Source organism: Chiroxiphia lanceolata, chromosome 5 (genome assembly GCF_009829145.1).
Source record: "Chiroxiphia lanceolata isolate bChiLan1 chromosome 5, bChiLan1.pri, whole genome shotgun sequence".
Taxonomy (NCBI): domain Eukaryota; kingdom Metazoa; phylum Chordata; class Aves; order Passeriformes; family Pipridae; genus Chiroxiphia; species Chiroxiphia lanceolata.
Genome location: NC_045641.1, coordinates 55,972,804 through 55,981,472, shown reverse-complemented (window position 1 = coordinate 55,981,472; position 8,669 = coordinate 55,972,804). Strand labels below are relative to the sequence as shown.

The 8,669-nt window shown below is 38.3% G+C and overlaps 1 protein-coding gene across 4 annotated transcripts in view; it reads left to right on the top strand.

The window, feature by feature from the left end:
- The first annotated feature begins 441 nt into the window (after positions 1-441).
- The window catches only part of STAB2 (stabilin 2), an 86,527-nt gene continuing 78,299 nt past the window's right edge, over positions 442-8,669 (top strand). For all 4 annotated transcript variants that reach the window (XM_032687859.1, XM_032687860.1, XM_032687858.1 and 1 more), the window contains exons 1-3: positions 442-717; positions 3,703-3,836; positions 4,661-4,776. In XM_032687859.1, coding sequence (XP_032543750.1) covers positions 571-717; positions 3,703-3,836; positions 4,661-4,776 — 397 coding nt within the window. In that variant the 5' untranslated portion in view covers positions 442-570. The remainder of the gene's footprint in view (positions 718-3,702; positions 3,837-4,660; positions 4,777-8,669) is intronic.

Below are 8,669 nucleotides of genomic sequence, written 5' to 3'. Positions count from 1 at the left end.
CAAAATTATTTAACAAAAATAGCAAAAATGGGAGAAAAAGTGTCCCTTTTATCTAGCTAACCAAAGCTGGAAGATGTTCGTTTGGTCTCCTGAGATAAAGTCACTAGTACTTCTCCCAAAACCACATTCAGGGGACGCACCCTTACAGTAGGCTAATTACATGGCTGATAAGACAACTTCAGAGATCCATTGCTCTCCTTTAGATCAGTTAAACAAATGAATGATAACAAGCACAGTAGTTACTCCAGTCCCCTATCAATGCCCACCTAAAAGAAGAAATCATCTTCTGTCATAACAGTTGTGTCCTTCATTTTATACTGTCAACAGTTTCAGAGAGAGGAATAAATGATCAGAGCCCTGTCAGGATATCCTGTCATTCAGTTAGGAAGGCTTTATTCAGCTTTCCAGTGAAAACTTTCAGCTAATACCCTGCATTTTGGAATCTCTCCTGGTTGGGCAAGCTCTGCATGCCAAATCCCACACTCATTTACATTGGGGAACACAAGAGTCCTGTTAAACAATTTACCTAAGAATGCAGAAGAAATAGCACCTCTGAAGAACAATCATTTTATGTCTGAATTTGAGTTTTCGTGTTTGGAGGATTCTGAAAGAACAAGAATCCAATTTTTCATAATGAGAAACAATCCAGGTTTTTTATTCTTTTTTGCTTTTGTGATTGCGATGAAACTGTGTTCGTCATCACAAGTCCAAGATGAGGTAAGAAACAGCTTTTTCTTTAAGTAATGGATTATTATATGTCTGTATTACTCTGTGTTATAGAGAGAGCAGTTATCAGATACTGTATCCTATAGAAGAAAAACCCACTTTAACAATCATTGATGTATATGACACTGAATTATAAACCACAAGCTCTGTAATTCAGTCCTCTGAAATAACAGAAATGCATCTGTTTACTTCGGCTCAAATGAAATGTTATGAGTACACTGAAAAAGTCTCTGAAAAATGGCAAATGTGGCAAAAGACTGTAGCTGATGCATTTATCAAAAGAAAATTCTTAGGATTTCTGATAAGTCAGAAGATGAAAGCAGAAATTTTTCTATAGTGAAAATTATCCACTCTACTCACTACAAGAAGGGACAACTGTTTCGGATAAGTAAGGAAAAAAAATCTAAGGAATTGAGTTTTTGAAAGTAATTGTACAAAGTTATAAACTTAAGATCTGTAGTCTTTTCGGGAAGTGGTATGTTTGTCATGTACAAATCCTATGGATCTGTGAAATAACAAATGTTTCCATCACCCTTGTAAGAGGCAGGAAGCATTGGGTCACAAATCTAAACCAGGAGTTCAACAGTGAGACATTCACTCCTCTAAACTGTCTCACATCACAACATGAGACTTTAACTTACTGTGTTCTGAAATAAAACCACTTGTAGAAGAGGAAATAGAAAGGTAGAGATAATTGGAGAGGGGGGGAAGGCACTTCAGGTGTTTTGATGTTGTTGGTTGGTAGTTGGGTTTTTTTAAACTGAAAGATATTTTGAAATGTGCAAAAAGTACTAGGAAATGTGTTAAATTTATTCTATCTCAAAAAAAAAAAAGTCACTACAAATTCAACTTTCTTTGATTTTCCCTAAAACAAAAAGGGAAATGAAAGAAAGTTGAAATAATACCGCCATTCCTAAATGCTGTTGTAGAGCTGTTCATAGGGAAAGGGTATAAGTTATTTTTATTTAGATTTTACCTTTTCAAAAATCCCTTTTAATTTTCTTGTTCCAAAAATGAAAATCTGTGGCATTCCTTCTTTTTGATGACAACATCTGCAATAAGATCATTTCAGTCACTAATGCCAACAGCTTTTCTGCTTCTGGACCTGAATACCCTACAGGCCCAGCAGATTATCCAGCCTCAGGCTTACACCAAGCAAGTGCAAGGAGCAGGGCTTCAGTAGCATCATTGGTAAAAGACTCAGAAAAATCAACCAGCACTCCAGATTTTATGATTCTTCAATATTATCAGTAATGATACCACCCAGTGGAAATGCTCATAGGATTTCATGTGCATGAACTGTGCATTTGTGCTGCTTAGTTCTTACTCCAGTGCATGGGTGCTCTGGTCCTTTCCTTAGGGATGAGCTGTTAAGGTGGCCACACTGGTGCTGAGCACCAGGATTATTGGAAACATTCAAGCTCCCTCATGTTGTTGCCTCATCAGGTGGTTTTGGAGGGAAAGCGAGGTGCAGAGGTGCTCTGGTTTGAGTTTGTGGGAGCCTGATGCCCAAAGAGCCAGGTCTTGTCCAGTGCTTCACCAGTGCTGGGTTCTGCTGCAAGGAAAAGGAGGCTGCTCAGCCCTACCAGCATGGCACTGCTCACCACTGCTTTACCAAGTGTCTGATCTAGCTGTGTCCACATTATAGCCACATCCGGAAAAAGGTCACATTTTTACTTCAAAGATACCTGAAATGCATCTACACAGCAAGGGGCTTCACTACCCAAACACTTGAGCACTACCCAAATTAGATTTAAATAGTGCTTTTATAGACTAAAATTTGACAACTAAATTGATGTTGAAATGTACTTATAACTGGATGATGACAATCAAGGGTAGTCCTTCAGAGGTTATGAAACTAAATCTCCTCATCATGTCTGCAACACATCCTCACGAGTTTTGCTACTGAAATGTTCATCTCTCAAGAGGAGAAACCATAGGGGTGAGGGCCTCATTCAGGACTACCAGGCAATGGGACATGTAGAAAGCCCAAGGTACCAGTGTACCCACCTAGACCAATTGTGTGCTTCTGCAAAGAGGCGTCAGCATCCCACATGTGCCCAGAAGGTACGGTATTATCTGGACTGCACAGGGTCATTTTGCTGGTTTTTAAAAATCATACTCTGCATTAGATCATTTCTCACATTTGTGAATTATAAACTTACTTCTACAAATAGCAGGAAGAAAGAAGATGAAGCTGACATTAGGTGAAGCTCATCAAAGACTTGCTGCTTTAAAATAGGTTGACTGTTTAAATGGTAGGAAACAGACACTATATTAGGTATATAGACATTTTCACATCTATGATTTCTACAACTCCAAAATATAATGCCACTGCTGTGACAACACCCTAAGCCTTTTCTCCTTTTGTCACCTTCTTGAGTCATTTGTCAGATCTGTATTCTTGAAACTAGGACCACAACAGCAAGGGACACAGGCCTTTGGCATTTAAGTTATAGCACTATAGTCAGATTTCCCAAGCCCTTTGGTCCAATGCAGTGGTGCTGATAACACAAAGTCCACTTTTGAGAGGAACTTTGTTCCACAGGCTTGTGCTGTGCTCTCTGTGTTCTCAAAGCCATGAGAAACCTACTCCACACCTTGTTAAATTTTGCCATTGAATAGAGAAGGCACTTGTTGGCAACTTCGGAACTATCACTCCCTAGACTGATGTTGTCTCAGTAACCCGGCTTTTAAGTCTGATGAACTTAGCATTTGTTGATAAAGCACTCTTAGGAAAAACATTACACTTAGAAGGGTTTATCCTGCTGTGGTTGGACATATTTTCTGCAGACGAGGCTACTGCAAAGCCCTAATATGTGGTCTATGACATAGTTTAGCTCCAAAACAGGAGCTCCTGCTGAACAGGAAAGAGCTTGTGTCTGGGAGTGAGAGCAAACCTGAGGTAAATTTTTTCAGAAATGTCACCGGGGGCAGAGTTTTTCCTTCTTTTTAATTATTCTTCTCCTATTACAGATGAAGAAGCAATGTGATCAAAAGCTGCTCATTAGAATGAAAACTGCATGTGTACCTTGCTCTTTAAACCTTGACACCCAGTGCCCTGCTGGTTACACCAAAATTACCAATGGGACTGGGATACCAGACTGCAGGTATCTCTTCTGTCAGAGCTTTTCTCTGTTAATGCTGTTCCTCATGAATTAGAAAATGTTAATTCATATCACAAATGCTCTAGTCTATGCAATTTCATTACAGAACATTTGCTATTGGCTTCAGCAACTCCAGAACTCAAGCTTCATTCAGAGTACTTGATGCTTAAATTAATCAGCAAATGGTTTAACAGGAAAATAAACATTGCTACTAATGAGTATCAGATTTTCTTTTGAGTGATATCATATAATCTCTTCCTTGTTTTTTCTTCATACTTGATATGAATGATACAAAAATATATTAAAAATATATATAGTATCAAATTACACTTATGTATTATCCTTATCTTATATTATCATGTAAATAATAGATTTTTAAAACTGCTAAGTTGGAGAGGTGAGGGGGTGAAGGGCAGGGAAAAAAATCTCAAAGCAAATCTGAAATATTGCCTTTCAGACTGAAAAAAAAGAAAAGCAGTATTTTAGAAAAAATGCAACTATTTTGAGTTTACTTAGCATTTAAGTAACTTTGATATTAAATAATTATGATTTTTAAAACACTATTTCAAATAAAAACTTACAGAAAAAGGCCGTATTTATGTTGGGGGGGGAAGATAAATATACTATTCAAAGAAACAGGATCCAAGAATCTTTTTAGGCCCTTACATTCAACGTATGTTTTAATGAAGAAAAAAAGGCAGATCAGTGCAACTAAGCTTAAAATGCTCTTGTCTGACACTGAAAGGAGAAGAGGAAGTTAAGAATTTTATTTTTCCCCATGGGAGGCTTTTAAGTACTTTAAAGAAGCTCCAACTTCTTCTCCTCAGGTATTATCTGGAAATTAAAACACACACACTTTCTTTTCCGGGGTGTCGGCATCATTGTGTGAAGGAATTTGAACAACCTGAGTGCTGCCAGGGACACTGGGGCCCAGACTGCCTGAGTAAGTTGTTTTGGTTTGGTTGGGGTTTTTTTTAAATATATAATTTGAACAGAAATAAAGCAGTGACTTTCGTTCTTTTCAGAACCTGTTACTATGAGAAGTTTACTCCTCAGAGCTTGTTACAGAAGTAGAAATAAACAGCAGTTTTCAGCTAAAACTTAGAAGATTTAAACAGATATTCAAAGCTTCATTTAAAAAGAAAAAAATATAGAAAACTTAAAAAACCTCAGGAAATCTCCATAGTTTTGAGATTTTCAAAACAAATCATTTTGGTCAATGCCTGCAAAATTATTTCATATTTTAAAAGTTAAGATTTTCAAACTACAAGTTTAAATGTTTCATTTTAAGTCAAAATCGCCCTCACCTGTGTCTGAAATATTTCCAAATCTCTTTAGTTCTCTACTTTCTGATGGAGGTAGGGTCTTTTCTTTTAGCTCAACTTGAAATAGTTTCTTGAACTGCCAGAGAATCTGAAGACCATTACTGAAGCAGGGGTAATAAGCTACCCCTTCCTCAGGAAAAGCCTTTCAGCATCTCCACAAGTGCATCAAATCTCTGGCTGCCAAGATAGGCATCAAGACCCACAGAGGAAGTTTCCCTGCCCAACCAGAGTGTTTCCTTCTTTAGTTAATGGTGTCAAGGTCTGTTTCAATGTCTGTGAAGTCCTTTTGTCCACAAACTAGATTAAAAAAATATAATTTTAGCCCAAGCTATTATTTAAGCAGTTATTTATCTACTAAAGCAAAACAGTCCAACTTTTAGCTACTGCAATAGAAAACACAAGCAAATATCTGAGTGCATAGTACGTGGTCATATGTTCTTCTGAACGTAACCACTTGAGGTTGGTGGTTTACCATCCCACTGCCAAATGCAGCCTTAGTGCTCATCATCCCATATTGAGAATGCCTGGGAAGCCACGCAAGGGACATCAGTAGTTCTGGAGAGGAGCAGAATTCACCGCCCCTGAGTCTGTAACACTGTGTGAAGGAAGGTGCAGAGGCAAGGAAGCCCTCTCTTCCTTTGGACAAACTTCCTGACCCCAAAAAGTGAGAAATCAAGGTCTCAGTATTGTTTCTGCTGTCATTTGTAGGAAGAAAATAGCTCTCTATGTTATCACAATCTCTCTAGTAGGGTACAGCGCAACCTGAAATGTTTGGAGGAAAGACGGCCCTTCCTGAGGCCAGTGAAAAATCCCTGACTAGGGGTTTACTTCACGTTTAGCATCTGATGGCAAGGACAGAACTAGGTCTTAAATAACACTCTGACTTCCTTAAATGATAGCTGAAATGCACAAAGTGAATGGAAGATCTCTTGTCCCTTTCCCTCCCACGAAGCACACCAAGCCATCCAGCCACACACCAACCCCTCTGTAAAAAAGTCATAAAGTCAAAAGGGAAAAGTACCAAGTGGGGAAAGGTCCAGGGGGAAAGATCACAACCTTTTAACACTACCAGTATAACCCAACCACAGACACCACAGCTGGTGGATCTCAGATGTCCCCTGTCTGTAACTGATGGACTGCAGCAGGAGCTACTCCTTACCCCAGCACTGGTTCCCACTCTGGGCAAATATTTACATGGCTCCAAAGAAAAGTCTGGGTACCAACTGAAAGGTGTATGATATGACCAACTAAGTAGAAAGCACTGTAAGACTAAAGGGGGAAAAATTGTGAAAAGTTAAAAAAAAAAACAAAACAAAAACAAAAACAACAAAAAAAAAAACCTAGAGGAACAATAATAAACTTAATTCTATGCAATTAAATGATCCAAAACACATCTTCACAAGTTCTACCCACTGCTTCAGCCTCGCAGGGAGTCAGGTGAAGCAAAGGATTTTAAGATACTGCATTTGATGACACTTGGGAGGTGCTGAATTTAACTGCATGAGGCAAAAAAAGGCTGATAGGTTTAAGCTCTTTCGGCCTAGATATGAAGATTTGGCCTCTATACTCTGATTGCTGTAAGAGATAAGCAAGAACATCTTTTTCTCACTGCTTTTCAAAAAACATCCTCAATAAAAGCAAAGGTCTCACTTCTCCCCAGGGTGGCAGCAGGTGACTGTGCCCAGCATTGCTCCTGTGTCCCAGCACTGCTTCCTGTGGCCCCCCTGGTTGCAGGAAGCACTTTACCTGCCTGCCCAAATTTGTACAACGATATGGTAAATTTGCTAAACTTCTGATAAAGCTGTCCCTTGGTAATGGTATCAAAACAAGAGACAAGATGTAGTGAATACAAGGGGAAGTGTAATGAATGCCAACTGCAAAAAAGCCTATTTTGTCAACAATTTTAACATAACATTTCCTAGAAGTTATACCATAAACTGAGTTTTCTCTGTCTTTGCACATTCAATAAAGCATCAGTGCAGGTAACATTTTCCCACACTGTGCAAATACTAAAGAGCTGGCACAAGTCCTAAAGATGACATTTAGCTATCATACGGTAGTCAGAAAACAAGATTCACTAAAAGCAACTTTAAAGATTAAAGTATATATATATTTATTACTTTACCTTAATTCTGGTTATTTCACCTAAATTCTTAATACATATTATTTCAGCATGTACAAGACAAACTGCACTAAAATTTTTGTCTTTAAATTTATTGGCTTTTCACAAGAAGTTTACCTGGATACAATAGACCTCACAGACTACATTAAGGAATAAACTAAGAAATATTAACAGACTGGTACAAAGCCAAAGCTTTCAGTGAAATTAGATGTATGCATAGGCACATCGACTTATTTGCTCATCACTCCGTCCAAATCAAATTCATTTTTATTAAAACTTCCACATTACTTAAACACTCTAAACCAGGATTAAGTTAGGCAGTGGGAGCATAAATCCAGTGCTGCCCAGCTCCACTCACACAGAACAAACTCTGAGACTCTTTATAAGCAATAAATCTACGAGTAAAGTGCAGCTGAGTACCTGTAAGGCCAGTAGGAGTTTGATACATTTAGATACCACTTGCATCTGAATTATGGTACTTAATGGGAATTCTAATTACAGGAAGGAAGGGCTTATAGAAGAGAGTTAATAAATCATTTCCAAGGAGGGGCTGGACAACTATGAAAAATAAGGGTATCCCTGAAGGAGAAAAAACCTGACAAAATTATTTCCTATAAGATACTATAATATACAGTTCCTATAGACAATCTTTTAGTAAAAATTTGAATTTTGAAACATTTCAGACAAAAAATAAACTATTTTTATTTGGAAATACAGTCATTTTTTCTTATCCCATCCTGCTGGCTAGGGTTTTTGTTCAGACTGTCCCACCTGGTATACCACTGCCTGTAATCATGGTTTTAGCACCAGAGGATCTGAAGAGCATAACACATCTTTGGCACACAAGTTTTGCTAGTGACCCCAGCCCACTGGATGGGATTGGCTTGTGAGATATCCAAATTCTAAATTCCAAGATCATTTGAATCAATTATCACAGTCCTACGAAAGTAGCAGGGAAAAGGAAAAACTTTCCACATAAAGCAAGTGCAATCTGGAGGGTGGGAGGGTAAGTCTTATTAAACTCTAAGTTAGCATCAAATGTAATTCTGAAAGCAAATTTTCAATCCATCACAGTTGTATTAACATACAGGAGTGATCAGGCGAACTCCACTTGCATCAGAAAAGCTGACAGCTTAGAGTGTCTGCAGAGAGAGGTGGATTTTCAGGGACAAAGTCATATGGTACTTTAGAATAAGAAAACTAACTTTTTGTTCAATCCTTTGACTGTAGCCACTAGCTTAAGTTTACAGACAAGAAAAGACTGTAAACAGTCTTTACAGACTGCTGAATCTGAGATTCTAGTGAAGAGATTCGGGCACTTGCAAAACAGCAGCTGTCACCCAAAGTCCCTGTCTGGCCCCAAACCCTGCAGCTTCTGAGGCTTCCAGA